This window comes from Harpia harpyja, chromosome 5 (genome assembly GCF_026419915.1).
Source record: "Harpia harpyja isolate bHarHar1 chromosome 5, bHarHar1 primary haplotype, whole genome shotgun sequence".
Lineage (NCBI taxonomy): Eukaryota > Metazoa > Chordata > Aves > Accipitriformes > Accipitridae > Harpia > Harpia harpyja.
Window position 1 is genome coordinate 35940877 of NC_068944.1, and position 18157 is coordinate 35959033.

The 18157-nt window shown below is 39.3% G+C and overlaps 1 protein-coding gene across 2 annotated transcripts; it reads right to left on the reverse strand.

The window, feature by feature from the left end:
• Positions 1-2830: 2830 nt before the first annotated feature.
• On the reverse strand, positions 2831-16497 carry LYPLA1 (lysophospholipase 1). 2 transcript variants are annotated; one of them, XM_052787419.1, is made up of 10 exons: positions 16322-16497; positions 15711-15742; positions 12549-12614; positions 10981-11028; positions 10099-10169; positions 9420-9493; positions 8579-8680; positions 7793-7969; positions 6239-6340; positions 2831-3592 (listed from the first exon to the last, which is right to left on the reverse strand). In XM_052787419.1, the coding sequence occupies exons 1-9, from the start codon at positions 16388-16390 to the stop codon at positions 6287-6289; spliced, it is 693 nt and encodes a 230-aa protein (XP_052643379.1). In that variant the 5' UTR covers positions 16391-16497; the 3' UTR covers positions 2831-3592; positions 6239-6286. The 2 variants fall into 2 exon arrangements, with proteins under 2 accessions (XP_052643379.1, XP_052643378.1); XM_052787418.1 differs by having other exon boundaries at positions 2831-6340; positions 16322-16496.
• Between the last annotated feature and the right edge of the window lie 1660 nt (positions 16498-18157).

Here is an 18157-nt window from a genome sequence, read left to right on the forward strand (position 1 = left end):
AGTTAGACCAAGTATCATTTTCAACTTCTGGTGTTTGCAGTATGTTATTAAGTTAATTTTCAAGATGTTTTCACGTTTTTTCAACTTAGAAACAGTAACTGGAAGCATTTAAATACAAAAAATATTTAAGAAAATGTTGGGGTTTTTTAAGGTCACATTATTAGACTTCTTTATTCTAGGGCAACCTCTACTTATTTTTTGTACATAGACTGAAAACATTTAAGCCTTTTAAAGATCCCCGAATAATTTTACATAGTACAACATAGCTAGCAAATGATTTCAAGCAGAAGCTACTTTAAGAGTTTGCTCGTATTCATAACCAGGGAACATTCAGACTCCAACTTTTAGACCCCATCTCCTCCATCTGTTAATGCAGACAAGTAGCCTTTTAAAAGAACCTTGAACAACCCCTGAGGGAAGTCTACCTTCTCCACCTGGAGAAGCTAAACCTCCCACTTAGATGCCTGAAGCCAGTTTGCTGAAGTGTAGTGAACCTTGCTAGAAGTTTTAAGTTTTACAAGTTTTGCAGAGAAAAAGGAGGCTACGGGTTGCTCTTTTCTAGTAATTGGAACTAAGAGAAAACCATTATCTACCGATTCACTTTGTGGATGTCCATTAAATTATACAAGCACTTTGTTGAAATCAGCTTTAATCAGCTACATCAAAGGCACTTGTTTCACTCAAACAGAATTAATAAAACCTGTTATCCCAAAGGCAAACAGTGGTAACATGAGTGGCAAGCAATGAAAAGAAAAAAAGAGGGAAAAAAAAAAATCTGTTGTACAGCTATTATTCTTCAAAGAATCCCATTTCCAAGTTAACCAACAGACATTCTGAAAACTTCTTGAGAGTCACCTTCTTCACTTACACCAGTGGTCTCATACTATATTTGATAAAGTTTAATACAATAGTACATCGTGATTTTTTTACTATGCTAATTCTAGGCAATGTTTCTCCTCACAATTATCTCCTCAGGGATGCCAGGGCTGAAAGTAAATAGAAACTGAACATTACTCAAAAAGTTTTTCATGAAATATAAACAAATTACTCTGTATAGTTAGTATTGCATCTTTATTGTTACTAACTATTCTTATATCCTTAAATTGCCAGAATATATTCACATACAGCACTGCAGCCAACATGCATTTCCACACATTCATGTGTGCTGGTTTTGGCTGGGGTAGAGTTAATTTTCTTCACAGTAGCTAGTATGGGGCTATGTTTTGGATTTGTGCTGAAAACAGTGTTGATAGTTCAGGGATGTTACTGCTGAGCAGTGCTTACACAGCACCAAGGCCTTTTCTGCTTCTCACCCCACCCCACCAGTGAGGAGGCTGGGGGGGGGGGCACAAGGAGTTGGGAGGGGACACAGCTGGGACAGCTGACCCCAACTGACCCAAGGGATATTCCAGACCATATGACGTCATGCTCAGCATATATAGCTGGGAAGAAGAAGGAATGGGTGGGACATTCAGAGTGATGGCGTTTGTCTTCCCAAGTAATCATTACACATGATGGAGCCCTGCTTTCCTGGAGATGGCTGAACACCTGCCTGTGGATGGGAAGTGGTAAATGAATTCCTTGTTTTGCTTTGCTTGCATGCGTGGCTTTTGCTTTACCTATTAAACTGTCTTTATCTCAGCCCATGAGTTTTCTCGCTTTTACCCTTCCAATTCTCTCCCCCATCCCACTGTGAGGGGAGTGAGTGAGCGAGCGGCTGTGTGGGGCTTAGTTGCCGGCTGGGGATAAACCATGGCATCATCAACCTCCTAACTGTACTTCACCCTGACTTTTAGACATCACAGTCTATGGAGCCAAATGGCCTTTTAGTTGCTTTAAACTGCTTGAGGGGGAAAGCCTGCCTTTACTACATGTACACCCCAATCCCTCTCAAGTTTCTTCAGCATCCCTTCCCAGATAATCTCAAGTTTTCTCCAGAGGGCCCCACACTAAGTATACCACTGGTCAGCCTCAAATATTACAGTCAACCTAAAAAGCACGTGTTACCCCTGACCTGAAAACTGTTTCTTTAACAAATATGTTAAGTGGTATGTATGCCAAACCTAATATAACTTCAAAGGCTCCCCAACACCACAGAACCCCCAGAGAAAGGTGTAGCAATACACAGTGAGAAAACTTTGGCTCTTTACTGGCCTAGAATAACATTACTAGAAATTATTTTAATTTCCTCCACCTTTCAAAATTACTGCAAATTCCAAGAAAACAAGGTAAAATAAAATTAACCCAGAATATGAAAAAAATCAAATCATACTTAGCATTCTCTCACTGAGGTAGAAAAATGTAACCTGGCAAGTGATTTTTTTCCCTTTTCTTTTCAGTAACTACAAATCATTGTTCTTTTGTATTATACCGTCATGCATACCTTACCATGCAATATATTTGCAAGAAGCCTCTGAAGTGCCTGTTTCACAGCACATGAAAGCTCAACTTCTTTAAGTATGGAAAAAGTCTTTAGTGCTTGCCCAAGCACTGATTGAAATTTATTTCACAATGATAAAAATGAAAACATTTTACATCTTCCCTACTACAGAAATAATTTCCAAAGTTAAGATTTCTTATCATAAATAAAATGAGTAAACTAAGTAAATTACATCTTAGATGTTTATATTAAATATAAATGGCTTATACTTCATAACATGAAAGAGTAACCATTCAGTATTTCTTTATAAAATTTAAGATACACAGGCCTTGTACATATGGCTTCATTAACATCTTACACAGCTTGTTCTCAGTCATGTCCATCAACGCAAATAGCACCTCTACATAAAAGATGCATCCTAACGATTTCAATGAAGTGCAGTATACTCCATTAGAGAGAACATGTTTTAATTGGTTCTAATACCAGTTACAGTGTACAGTACTTTTACCAATCTACTGTGTTGTAATTATACAAGATAGGAGGAAGAGACCAAATCATACAGCCCTCACCTCAGTACAGACCCCAGTACAGGTTTACCTCAAGAATAGCTGGAAGATTTGGCTTATAATACATAAGTCAACATGTTTTTTAAAAAGTGGGCAACATATTCCAACAAGAAGTCAGACTGCACAAAACTGCAGTCAAATTGAAGTACCATTTTGAAATTAAAAACACATTAGGGAGTTAGATACCCACTGAAACAAACTGATCTGCAAGCACAGTATTTTCATATCAATGCTTTCGCAGGTTTGACAGACATCATCTCCTTTTGGGGAAAGTCTAACATTACAAAAAATAAACTTTATTATTGGACAGTTTCAAATTGTAGTTTATGAAGCTAGGACATTCACATTTAGAACACTGATAGTCCAACTTCTCCATTGTAATAGAGTATTATGAAAATCCCCACACCAGACTGAGCTATCATTCAGCCTAAAAATACAAGCATTTATAACAACAATCCCAGCACAAAATCACTTCAGGTAGTGAAGAAGTTCAGCTACGAGATCATACACACAGCTTTCCAACCAGCTGGGAAGTTACAGAAGACAGGAGCTCAAGATACACGCTGTAATATGGGAAGAAACAGGACACAACCTTGAAGTTTGCTCTAGCTTCTGGGCTCTTTAACTACAACATACACATACACTCCTGCAAAAAAAAAAAACCACCACTTGAGGGGAATTCTTCCTAGAATACAGAAATTCAGAGTAAGTCACAACATTCACTTACGTTTACTTTGGTAACACAGCTCTTTGTAGATAAAGCAAGCAGCAAAACAACAGTATGAAAAGAAATTTGATATGACAGCTGAAAATTTCAACAAATTTAGCATATAAAGCATTTCTAGAAAAACATCTGAAAGCATCATGGAGATGGCAGTTGAATCTGGCCTGGATTAAAATGCTTAAGTACTGGAAACTGACCACAAGCTGTGAACCCAGTTCACCAAACTGAAGAAACTGTTATGAAGCTAACACAGAATAAAGCTAGGACTGATCTCATCTTAACATCTTAGAAATATTTTTTTAAACTCATTCTAACAGAAGAAAGAATATGTGAAATGAGGACACAGTCAATTAGAAGTTGAACAAGACAGCTGAACAGCATTATCAAACAATTTACAAACAGAACAAGAAAATAACAAAGGAAAAATTAGAAGCTTGTGCAAGAACTTTGGAAGCATGCCAATAATCAGGGAATTATTTAGACAACAAGGGAATGAGGATAAGTCAAAAAACTAGCAGAAATAACATATAGTTTGCTTACCAAGTTTGCAATTCAGCAGGACTGCAAAATTAGCTAATGCAATTTGGGAATGACTCCAAGCTAGGACATGCTGTTTTCTCAAAAGAACTTTGGCACAACTACAATAAGAATATTATGGTTCCTTCTGTGAACTAAATTAACTGAAAGACAAATTGTCAGATCTATAGAACAGAGTGACTGAGGGAAAAGACTAATTAAACTTCAAAGTTAATAGACATGCCCTCTCAACCACACAGACGGAATATCTAGAAGTGTTTCAATACCATTTAGAAAAAAACTCCTTTTCAATTTTACATATTAAGAGATGTTTAATAATCCAGAGAAACTGGATTAGAAAAGAAAAACAGCTTCCTAAAAATGAATTGGGATACATATGAAAAAAAGTACTGTAAACTGAGAAGTCGCACTAGGTGAACAAGTCAGATTTCTGGCAGCAGCTGTGTTAAAGAAAGGATATAAAGGCATAATTCCCCATTTATGCATTTGTATTGGTAGATGCCTTGGACATAAATCCATATATACTGTAAGAGAACCACTTGATTAAGCTGGGAGAGGAGAAAGTACCTTAAATGCAGGTATGAAGCACAGTGCTGACACGACAGATGCATCCAAAATAGGAATATTCTTTGCTTGCAAACATATAGAATAGAGCATTGTTATGCAGCATATTACGCAGTAAAAACTGTAGTGCATTTTTTTAAACATTCCTAGTGTGGTGACAGCCTCTGAACTCTACAGAAGAACAGCTGTTTCCAGAAGTAAAGTATGGCTCTTATGGCTCTTAACTGCAAAAAGCTCTTGAGCGTGCATCAGTTTCTGTAACCCAGTGAGTTCTAAAATTTTAAGCTTCTGAAAGAAGAGATATTCTGTATCTTGTTGATTTTTTTCCCATAGTAGGTCTTCATATTCCTAGGCTATACTGATCTATGGAAATGCAGAATGATATATTTGAAAATAAAATTCTTTGTTCTTTTTCAGAAAAAAATCAAGTCTCAACATGCAATAAAAGAACGTATTAGATGGTATCAATTTGAAGTTTAAGTAAGTTATATCCCAATTGCACTTATATTTCTATTAAAAAAGAATTCAAATTAAGTCAATGTCTGTGTTACAGATGAGACTTCAACAATACACGAAACTACACAGATGCTTTGTTTAAAGTTACTCCAAAGCAGACAGAAAAATCAAAACTATATGCTGGAATTGCTCACATGAAATACATCAACATCTCTGCACAAATGAAAGCTACAAAGACTAAAGCACAAGACAGATATTCAGTATGAAACAGGTATTTTTAAATGAAACTCAGATTAATCCTATGCACTTCAGAATTCTTTTCCAAGTCAGCATTTGATGTGAGTTTATAGTAAAAAAAAAAAAAAAAAAAAAAAAAAAGACAATAAGCAACAAATGACTAACAAGGCATGAGTCCCTTTAGAATTTCCACAATATCTGCCTGTATGAAAACAGTTAAAAATTGAGGTGGTTTAAATATAAGAAATACCTTTGCTGACTTCTAGGCATCATAGGAGAACAACCCTCCTTATCTGGAGTAACAATTAACATTTAATATTTAAAGCTTTGTCCTTGGCAGCATTTATTCTACCATCATATGCCCACTATGTTACATGCTGTGTACTTTATGCATCCATTACACAAAGGAAATTTTTTGTACGTTTTCTGTAAGTATTAAGAACAAATCATGTCTCAAGTATAACTAAACTGGTCACATTTATGTTGCTTGCTTAGATTTAGTTTTTAATTACTTGTACAAATAGTTTTAAATTCTGCAATCAAAGAAAATCAGACATCTTAAAACAGTATGCTTTGGTTACATTCTGTCATTGTTACCTAGCTGCCTCATTCATATAGTCCCACCAGTGGATGATTAATACTAAAAAAAATTATAGTTTCTTGTACATGTGTATTACTTAATCCTCATCCCAAGTATAAATTTGCAACACAGTAGTAACACTGCAGGTATAGAAGTAATGCTTCCTATCAGGCATATGAAAAGATTAACTCTACCACAGTTGATGCTGGTGTATTTATGTAGAAGGCTTCTCACATATCATTTCAGTCTACGGGAGGTAGATGTTTGTCTATGAAGTGTTTTACATCCATCATCTCCTGTTTAAAGATAAAAGTATGTATTAGTTGAAGTTCCCTACTAATATAGATTCAACTACACTTCAATTCAATACACTTCAACATTCAATCATGTTTCAACATTTTAGTTATAATGACCAGCTGGGCTACAAATACTGAGTAATTAGTTACTTGATAAAATCATACCACTTTGCACTCAAGTCAAGGCTGCTAACTCTTCAAGGCACTATGCACTCAGAAGAGGCTAAAATACAAGAAAAAAAAAATCAAAGACTACTTTTTCTCTCTCTCTCTCTGAAGTTGAGCAGGCAAACTACATATTAATCAAGTGATCTGAATAGCACCAGGCTCAGCATGGATAGGATTTCATTGCAGCTAAGGCCATAGCTTTGTGTATACTTTAAACGTTTGCAAGTTAGCAGCAGTGTGAAAAGCCAGCAGCTTGTCCTCCTAACCATTCAGTTTCACCTTCATGATGCTTCCTTCCTTAAGGAAAAGCAATACAGCAAACTAGAGTGGGAAACCAATCCATGTTAAAAATAATTTAATTTTAATTTTTTTTCATTAAGTCAATGTTGTAAGAAAGAGCACATTATTAATATACTTGTGTGACAACTCAGTGCTATTACTGCCTAAACACAAGACAACTTGGTAAATGTCCCAGAGAGGTTGTCCAAAGGTACAGTTTCCACAAGATGCAGCAATCAAAATTAAAAAAGTTATTGCTGCTGACAAATGGTAGATTTGTTCCTTGCCTCCTCTTCTGTCTCCTGTTCCTACCATTTACTTTCTGTAAGTTGATGCTTCAACTCACTACAGCTGCAAGAACTGAAGCCAGCAGCTTTTGCCATTTTAGCAAGTTCAAATGGTTCAAAGAAGTTTCTGATCAGCTCCAGAGCTGGTGCAAGAAGGAAGACAGGGCCACAAGGTCATGAGCAGAGGGAACTAGTCCACCTCTTTCTGGCAGCAGCAAGCCATTACATCAGCTCAGCTGCCTACTGAGCCAGAACCATAAATATAGGTTCAGAGGCTGCCTCTTCCATAGCATTAACCCTCCCTCCCTATTCCTTCGATGTCTCCATCCATAGAACTAACAGGATTCTTCTCTCCAAAATACCAAGTTAGATTTATGCTGTGAGAATCTGCCTTCCAATTCAGTGGGGTTTTTTTTTTTAGCAAGCAAATAATAAAAATTAGGATAAAAAAAGAGTATTTTATAGACCAACTAGCTTAGTCCCAAAAGTACAATCTTATGAGGAAGTTCCCACTAGTCACATAAACTTTTGCCTTGGATGCTTTTTCAGCCAGGCATTCAGTTACTCACTAAAATAAATCAGTTGCATCAAGCACCTGTTATTAAAAAAAAAACAACAAAAAAATCCAACCCCCCAAAAACCCCACCCAATAAATATTTGTTTTGAGGGAAAAAAATTAACCATACCCAGCTAAAAGATTGTATATTAAGAAAATTACCTCAATACATGAGCTATGCATCATGCCAGAGTAAGTCCTGAAGGTTATGTTGGCTGGATTTATCATACTCTTTAGCTTCTCAACAGTGAGAGAACCAAACATTAAAGGAACCAATGGGTCACAGTCTCCATGGCACTGAAGAACAGCAATCTCCTTGTTGACGCCACTGATAGGGCCCTGTTAGGGGTGGAATTAGAGGGGAGAAGAGAAGAAAAAGACAGTAAGTGGAGGTAAGGCTAACATCTTCAAGATAAAATAACCCCATGGCACTACGCCCTGTGGCATGACAAATAACTTGAATTCTGAAGGAAAAAAACACAATATATAGTCTGCAAATTCGTTATGAACTAAGCTCTGTGCCTGACAACACATTAAGTTCAAAAAGCTGCAGATAAAATTTTGGCACTAATTTCAGAACAGAACATCGTAATTTCTGGCCAAGTAAACAACCTGATACTTTGTTTAAATACCTAGTCTCTAGTAAGATAGTGCCTTGCAGATGGAAGAAATGGCAAATAGAAAATTCATCTTCAAGGAAAATTTGCCATATCCCTTAAGTTTCCTAGGAACGTCATTCCAAGCAGAAGAGATAGCTACTGAGTATTTCCTCATTTTCTCTACTTGCCAACCACTAAAACTCCAGGGCCCTATTTTAAAACCTTCTGAGTTATGAAACAACTGTCAATATTCGGTAATAACAATGGCCACTAATTCATGCACAAGATACAATCTTCAAATATATTCATTCCCTGAGTGCAAATTAGCTTAGGAAAGAAACAAAAATACCTGAGGAAAAGAAGCCCGTAGAGGAAGCCAACAGCTGAGGGCTACAACACCTGCTAATTTTTGTTGTGTTGTAAGAGCTGTATACAATGATAAAGCACCTCCCTAAGATAAAGAGATATAAGTATTAGAATGGTGATGGTAATGTTCCTTTTAATGCTTGTTTCAAGATCTCTGGTTTCTCCTTTAAAGGCCTTTTTCTATTCCAATCTATTCTTCCTTAGAACCAATACTAAAACCAGTATTCCTGTACAACAATTATTTTGCTTTTTCCCCCCCTCCAAGTTCATGTGATCAATTCAGAAGTAAACCAGCAAATTTACTGTAACTAACAGCTGGGAAAAAAAACCCAAACAAACATGAAATAAAGCACTATCACTCATGACAGTATTAACACTACTTTAATTTACTTGCATGCAGACTGGGGAGTTGGTGTATGGACCAATTAAACTAACCTACCTACCACAGTATGGTATGTTACAAGTATGAAGGGAAGAATTTCCCAAATAAATGCAGACCCATCAAATATCTACCAAATTAAAGTCAAATTAAAAATACTAGCAAGATTTTCAAGCAAAGCTACATACGTTACATGCATAAAAACTTTAAAGAGACTATTAATTTTAGTACCTTTTTTCCACATGCATGTTCATTTACCAGTGAATAGTAATTACTTGCAGAAAACTAAAAAACTTGATTTGTTAAGGCAAAGGAAAATTGACACCTTAAAATTTTAAAACACCTAACATCAGCTCTTTTCAATTCAAGTGTCTGGATTTCCCACGTTAGGAAAGCTAAATTACTTCCCTAGAAAAAGATACGGTTCTTTCCAACCATTCCTTACCTGAGAAAAGCCTCCCAAAATAATTCGATTAGAAGGAATTCCATTTTTTACTTCTTGATCTATCAGTGCTTTAACTGCAACATAAATAAAGGCCAGTAGTTAAAAACCACTCCATTCTGTTGAAAGTCTAGAAGAGGAAAGAGACCTTCTCCCTGATGTCAACAGAAAGCTAATGAAAGGAAAATCTAGTCTGCTATACATTAAAAAGTATCAAAAGATCTAGAGCATGATTAGAAATTCCAGTGCCAGTGTACCATTTCCAAAGAGAAAAACATGCAAGTAAGTCTCCCAAAAGCCCTACTGCCAGGAAGATGGTATCCTCTTCTAACTATCCAGCATCACAAATGGATGCTCATACAGCTCTAACTTGCTGTGCTACCCAGAAGCTCTTAAAAAAAAAAAAAAAAAAAAAAAAGAGTACACTGGTTCCAATGTACATTTCATATTTGAGAGCATGAAGTGTTTATACTGGTGAATTACTCTACTTACTCATGAAGTTTAAAAAAAAACCAAAACAACAAACAATGCACTTAGCTAAACTTTGATCAGCAATAATACAATATATACATATAACTTCCCCTAATAATTTTGTCTTTGGAAAATCTGTTTCAGACTGATAATTCATTTTTAAGAATACACAGAAGTACTTTTAAGACATAAAAATTATTCCTAAGCATACCATTCTCCGCTGCCTGCTTGATCCCAACTTCATCTTCTTGTGAATCTGGAGAAAGTCCAATGATATCAAACCTTACAAAAATATCAACAAGAGCATTACACATTAGAGCATCCATTCCACTTCCTTAAAACACAAATAATAAAATTGGGATATTTTCCAGATAAAAATGTTAGCTGACATACTATTTAGTACCAACCACCCATAGATTACAAGAACTAGCGGGCAATCTGTGAATGTGGCTAAAAGGCTAGATCTAGTCAACAAAGCTTTTCTGAGTTTTGATATCTTCTGTAATTTACTGCAGATTAAGCAGCTCAGTTTTGATATTTGCTCCAAAAATATCAGCAGGAATTACAATTTATCAGAAGAAGCATAGGAAAAATAAACACAAGTTACTTGAGAAAAACAAAACAAAACAAAACCTGAAGAAGACTGGTTTAAGACCATTGGAATCTACCATATTTTTCTTGTTCTCTATTCAGAATGGATGTTTTAAAGAACAGCTACTAGATATCCTACTGACCCACCAAATATTACTCACTAGTAGCAATAACATTTCCACTCCACGTCTCTACTACTACTGACTATGAATTCATACACAACACAGACTATAGACTACACTTGTAAATTAAATTGGGTTTTGTATATTAAGACATACAGCTTAGTCCTAAGGAATAACCATTACCACAGATACACACGGAGAATTACAGTGTACTCATGAGAGCCCTTTTATAAGAACAGAACTAAAGCAAAAAGCTTTTTATACTTACATGCGATTAAAACCAGCCATTCAGGTTGCTCATGATTTTTAATTAAGAACAATGAGTTCAAACCTCTAGATATCTTTTGATCAGAATCGTCTGCAACTGAGCAAATACTTACCATGATGGCATAGCCATGTTCATGTTCAAAGAAACTGGCATAACTGGCCTAGAAACGAGAATGAACACCACTGACATACGATACATACTGAAATTTAATAACGCAGATGCAGTTATGTAATGAAATTACATATCTCTAATTCTGTCTTACTTTTAAACCTTAATTAACATTAGCTACTTTGTAGCATCTCTTCAAGAAATCTCTCTTGAAACCTGCCAACCCAAATACATTTAATATTCAGGGTTGAATTACCACTCTCTATGGAGAGCAAGCAAAACATTAATGGGCTGCTTTATATATATATGTGTGTGTGAGTGCATATATATCACATACATATTTTTTATATATGTATATAATTTAGTTATTTCTAAGTAACAGTTATTTATCACAGTTCCATCCATGTGCTCAGTGGGTGAAGGCACCTTACACAGCAGCATCAGCAAACCTAAGGAAGCAGCAAAATGCAGCATAGTGGTGGATACGAGTCTGGCCACACATGCTTCTCTCAGCAGCAGAATCTGCTTAAGCAGTGCCTGCCTTCACTGCAGGACTCATTCCCACCCTTATGCTGCTGTATGGCATCTTTTCAGTCATACCAAGACAACTTCAATGGACCATGCCATGGATCAAGTCTGGCTATAGTTTTAATCTACTGAAACTGAGGAACATAACATAAGTTCTGCAGGGAAAGACTGAAAGAAGACAAAGGGCAAGCAAAGAGAACAGCAGATATTGCCAAGCTCTTTTTGAACAGCTCAGCAAAGCGTGGCCATGTGGTAAAATAAATAAATAAATCACAGCCCGGTAATCAGTAATACAGCAAAACATTGCTTACTTATCTCCCTATCGTCCCTGCTCCATATCTCCCAAGACTGCCGGAGCAAAAGACAATCTGAATTTTGTGTTAAAATAAATTAAGATTATACTTAATTAGTTTTTCTATCATTAAGTAAATACTAGATAGATCTTAATGCTTTATTTACTGACTCCTGACCCTGCTCAGAAGTATTTCACCTCTCCAATTGCACAAAGACAGCTCAGATTGCATTATTTGCTGAAAATACAAATATCCTGTGAATCTTTGAAACTTTCTGCAGGTAACAGGGAAATTTCATCTACTATACATGCATCTGAGTTTAAGAAGTACATGTACTTAACACAAAGTATATTTAATGGTCAGAAAAATACAAAAAATTACTCCTTGTTAAGACTGGCTTTTAACAAGTGACTGTTGGGGAAAGAAAGGCAACAAACAATTCAATCCATTGAAAACATAGTCAAAAAAAAAAAATCTAAATTTGCACATAAAACTTTCCAAACATGTTTTCAGTCTGAATTAGTAACAAAAACAAAATATGAATAAAAATGCAGTTTTGCCATAAAGTAAATCACACAGCAGTTCCTAAAAATAACAAAATCTTTAATAGCATCAACATTATTTTAGTGTTTTTTTTACATAAAAACAAAATGCAGAGACATCCAAATCCCATTTGACTTCATCATCTGTGCAAGTGTCTTAGGAAGTAACTCCACAGAAAAGTGTAAAGCAAGAAAAGTTACAAACTTACGCATGTGGGCAAATGTATTTTACATGAGGGCTTTTGATACCTGCAAGCGCTTCCGACCATCCATGCCTGTTAACAAAAAATATATTAAATGGCATTTATGTTTCAGCTTAGCTCTTACTTCTATGCTGTTGCAACAGCACAGAGCAAGTATGAAATATGCTGAATTAGATCAATATAAACACATTTCTAGAAAATGTTTACATCAACTGCAGTATGCAATGAATATAGTACTAAACTTAAAAGGGTTGTTCTGCCTCTGAGTATTTGTTGCATATATACAGCCGGGGACACTTTAATTTGACTATCATAGTTGTGGCGCAGCTGCAGAAATACCACTTTGGCTCTAGGCAAAGCCTGCTCTGTATCTGGGTGGGTTTATTAACTTGGGTGCTACAACATATGAACACGGGTATCCTGCATCCAGGCAGCTCTAGCCCAGAGGCTGCTTTGCTGCTCCTGTAGAGTTAAGGCACCTTCTTTCACAGCCAGGTTGTTTTTTCTGAACCAAATTTCCTGATATGGGAGAGTAGTGAACTGACATTTAAGCTAATTCCACATGGAGCCAACCTAATCAATCAGACCTACTAACTTTGGCTGAGCTCGAATGCTCTCAGATTCAGGCAGTGCTGAACAACACTCCAGACTGCAGGTGGGTTTTTTTAATCTCAAGCACGTGCTGTATGAATGCACAGAACAATGCAAGATCTGCACAGCAGATGAGTTATCATGCTTCCTACAAACCAGAAAACTGGAAAGCATAATTTAAATAAACAGCTCCGAAAGACTCACTCCAGGGCTCATCGAGACATGAACTGAGCTGGACCCAAATCTGAACCTGTGCAGAACCACTGCCTGTGCCTGCATTTGGCTTTCCAGTACACTCAATAGAACTTGTATGTCCTGATTTTTCTCATTATTCAGTATTCCTAGCTCACCCACTAAACTAGATACTGGAAAGTTGATTCTAAGCATTAAACACCTTTAACAAATTCATCAGTGACACAGCTGAACTAATCAGACCAACAGCAGACAAGCCATAAACACGTTTGGTTTAGTTTTCATTTTAATATCATCCTGAAAAGTTAATGTATGCTACCTAAAGTTAAAGACATTTCAAACACACAAACAGCACAGACATTTGAAACACTGGCTGTAGATCTCAGCCTACTTCCTACCAATACTTTTATATATACTATTAACAAATTGTGGGTGATACTACTTGCAGAATATTTGCAGTATGACAGAAGGCCAAATAAGAATCTAAAGGAGAAATACGACTGAGAAAAACTAGTTAGGTAAGAATTTGGGGACTTTTTTTAACTAACTATGAAGATTAATTTGACAAATTTGGAAAGCAACATTGTATGCACATTTATGCAGACTCCTTAGAACAATCCTCTACGCTGTACCTTTTGTTCAGATTTTGACAAGTACGAACCAATTTTTAAGTGCCATTTATATAGGAGCTAAGAGAGAAAAAGAACATAACCTCTGTTAGACACTTCTCAGAGTAAGAAAAATACAGTTGGTAAACTGAAGTGAGCAATTTAAAAATTCATGTGAAGTAGAACAGGTCAGTTTAAACTCTGAGAAATGATAAGATTATTGATTAGTTCTCTTTAGACAATTCTTTTTTGGGTCACTGCTATGGCTTTCTTTGAAAAAAAAAGACAGTATGTCAAAAGCAGTTTTAGCTAATCTGATCTGCAGTGGACTAGAGAAACAAATACAGCTAAATCACCATATTTCCACAGAGGTGTTATGACTTGTTAAGGCATACATTCCAGTACGCTCAGTGCATTTGCAAGTTTGAGACTCTGCATTAGTTTTGTCACCAAAATGGACATACCACATTTGTATAAGGAATACAATTTATGTTAAAGAGCAAATCTCTTGTGTTTTTTTCCCCTTGCCAAAACCAACATCAACCCGATTTGCAAGGACTCAAATTCCAAAGACTCAAAAGATTCTGCAATCACTTGCTGTACATTTGGTGCCAAGATGCAGGCAGTACTGCTGCCTCAGCTGCGTCCTACCAGCAGAAAGGAAGAGCGATAATGCAAACAAGGTGGTGGTGTGTCAGTACAGCAAATGAAAGCAAACATCTCCACTTGTAGAACACTGCCAAGTGCATGGACTTGACTCTTTTTAACTTATTAATTGTCCAGGTTACACAAGTTTCAATTTTGACAGCTGACTTTTTTTTTTCAGTTCAGAAAAAAATTTATGTCTTAAACATTGCAAGTTTCAATTTAGAGGCAACATTCAAGTTCCAGGTAACAAAAACAGAAGTCTTATAAAAATATTATGTAATTTTGCCCATAAGGGAGCACAATAGACAAAGCATTCATGCTACTTATTTTCAGTATCTAAGTGCCAATTCCTTTAAAGTCTTCCACCAAAAAAGGTTTCAACACACTCCTAACTTGTTAATTCAATGGCTTTAATGAATGTATGCTTACATCTCGGCACACACAAGCTTCAAATGGAAACATTACACCACACCTAGAATGCCTCCCAGAAATTTCCTACTCTTTCCATTTCTACTCAAACGTGGAAATAACAGGAACGGGGTATTTCACAGCTTATTTGGGGGTTTGGGGTTTTTTTGGAGTCTGAAGACCATATTTCAGAGAGAGAGAAATCTGCAGACATTAGGTGACCACTTAGGACTTTGCATAGATAAATCAAGTAAGTCTCGATTTTAATGTACGTACGACATACTGAGGAAGAAACCATGAACTAACTGCACCTACTAGCAAACCAGCAATCCACAAGCCTGGAAAAAAAACAGACCTCTAAATTTAGACAAGCACAGGAACAACCAGGAACCCACTCTCAGGAAATCAAAAGATCAGAAACCCACAGCCTTCTTTTTCCACCAAGTTTGACTCAAGGACAAAAGAGGTATCACATTCAGACCAAATTAGGTAAGTGATTGAAGAGAGAGAAGAAAAAGCTTCTGAGGACTTGTGCTGGGAAATTTTACATAAATAGTTATCGCCAGCATACGTGAAATTTCATCTGTTGTTAGCCACTGGATTCAATTAAGGGCAAAATAAGAAGCTTAAGCAACTTTTAACTGCTCACATCTTTAAAACACGCAGCCTTATGTTTCAAACTATAGTAACTATTAGGTATGTTATAGATCAGAATACACACCCGGTATCTCCCAATCCATGAAGAAAAATGACCTAAAAACAAAAAAACCAAACACGTAGCGGTGTAAGATCACTAAACAACAAAGGCGCCTAAAGCACGCAGAGCAGAAGCCCACAGGAGATCACACACGCTAGCTCGGAGCACGACGCGACTTTCTCAAAAGGAAACTCCGCGTCCTTCACTTCCCACCCCACTCCTCCCCGCCCCGCCGCCATCAGCGGGCGCACCCCGCCCTCGCCCGGCACACCGCGGGGCCCCCGCCGGGCGCGGAGGGCGGCGGCGCCCCCGCTGTCACCGATGACCTTCCCCTCCCTGCCCGGTGCTGGCTCCAGCCGCCACGGGAGCGGGAGCAGGACACCGGTCCCGAGCCCAGCCCGGCTCTTGGCAGGAAAGTAACGGCAGAGACCTGTCAACCTGGCCGGGCCGGGCCGGGCCGCCCCGCCATACCCCCCCCCCACCACGGGCGCCTGCCCTCAGCCGGGCCGGGCCTGACCGCGGCCTCGCCCCCAGGCCGCCGGGCCGCTGCGGCCGCCCCCCGCCCGGGGCTGAGGCCGCAGCGGCGAACAAAGCGGGGCGGGGGCCGCCGCCGCTCGCCCCCCGCCCGCACTCACGGCAGCGGTCGCCTTCCTGGCGGCCGGGACGATGGCGGGGAGCGGCGCCGACATGTTGTTGCCGCACATACACCGGGCTGCGAGGCGGCCAGCGGGACACCGGCCAGGAGCGGGGAGGCGGGACGGGCGCCGGGCCAGGAGGGCGGGGGAAGGCGGGCGGGCGGGCGGCGGGGTGGGAGGGGCGCGGGCGGGCGGCCGGGGGCTGTGGGCGCCAGGCCCGCTCCCCCGCCCCGCCCGCGCACGGCGCCACGCCGCCGCCCCGCTGCCGGCCAGCCGCCCCCCCGCCCCCGCCGAGGCCATCCCCGCACCCGATTGGCTGCCGCCGGGGCGGCGGGACGGGCGGCCCCGGGGCGCGAGGTGGGGGCGGGCCCGGAGGCGGCCGCGCGGCTGACGGGAGGCTGCCCGTGAGCGGGCGCCTCTGAGGTGAGGGAGGAGCGTGGCCTCCCTCCGCGGAGCCGGCGCAGCCACCCGCGATTCCCGCTTCGGCCTCGTACCTGCCGTCCCGTCCCGTCCCGTCCCGGTCCGGCCAGCCTGAACTGCGGCCGGGGCGGCGCTGGAGACCTGCGGGGCGTACCGGCGGCAGCTAACGCCTGCCGGGGAAACCCCTCCGGGAAAGTCCGGCTGAAGCCTGGTGCATTGAGAAGCGGCAAGTCTGCGTGCGCTGGTGAAAAGGCAGGGTCTGCAACGCTGCTTCTGTCTTCGGGTTTCCAGTGGTTTCAAAGAGTTTAAACTGTCATTCACCTGTAAAACTGCCTTTCAAATAACCAGATAGATGTGCCAGATTATACTGGCTTTTATAGTATAATTTGTACATGTCTGTGGTTTGAGTGTTTCCTGTAAAAGTCATTTTTATGCTGTATTTATGAGGCTGGGGGAAAAAAGGAAATTACAGTATTCTTAAATAGGTAAGGATAAAATAGTAAGTCATGGGAAACAGGGAAACCGGCACAAACACAGCAAACAGCATTGTTAGACAGAACTCATTTGTCCTCATCAGATCAGATGCCTTCATCACCAAATTAAGTCTCTTGGCTTACAGCCGAAGAGTCAATGATTCTTATTCATCTTGAAATGTATTAGGCTATTCAGGCACTCTGTATTGAAATTACTGGATCATTCCAGTCCATTCCAAATACGTAGACCGACTCTGAGTAAGTATGGCAAACACATTTCTATCAAAATGAAATACTTCGTTCTTTGTCTTCTATTCCATACATCTTTGTCAGATATTTCCTCCCAGAAAGTCAATCTACTCATTGTATTTGCTGGGTGGTATCTGGCTAACGTGGATGCTTTTTTGGCAGCTCAAACAGCAGCTGAATGCACACTATACTTCTTTCACATCTTCCCACTGGCGTGTTCCATATCAGGCAGGGACGTTTTTTCACAAAGCTTTTGCTCCTTTTGCTCACCAACGTTAAGATTTTTAACAGCATGGCTGATACTGGAGAAGCCTTTGCGCCAGCTTCGTAACATTAAACATGCAGCCTCTTTCGCCCTGATTGTTAGGCTGCTTTGATACATAGTATTTATGCCAGGGGATCTCTGTTACTGCTCGAATTGAGTTATTTCCGCGGGTAGCTTCTTGTGTTTTGATTTATCTCTACTTTAGTGTGCGTTCTTGCCTCACGTACTGTACCCGATTCAAATCTGTTAAGAAAATACAGTCTATGCATAAAAGATTCCTAAAAGATGAGGAGCTTCACATTATGTCAGGTGCTTATCAAGTATGCTGAACCCGACTCTTGCTATAGAGCATCCATTTGGGACATGAACAAAGTTTTGTCTTCCATCTCCACTGTGCTATTTACCACGTAAATGTCACTTCCATGAGGC

Coding starts and splice junctions, on each gene's coding strand:
- LYPLA1 (XM_052787419.1), bottom strand. CDS start 16,390: ATGTGCGGCAACAACATGTCGGCGCCGCTCCCCGCCATCGTCCCGGCC. Junction 15,743..16,321: donor CCAGGAAGGCGACCGCTGCC/GTGAGTGCGGGC, acceptor TTTTGTTTTTAG/GTCATTTTTCTTCATGGATT. Junction 10,170..10,980: donor AACATGGCTATGCCATCATG/GTAAGTATTTGC, acceptor TATTTTTGTAAG/GTTTGATATCATTGGACTTT.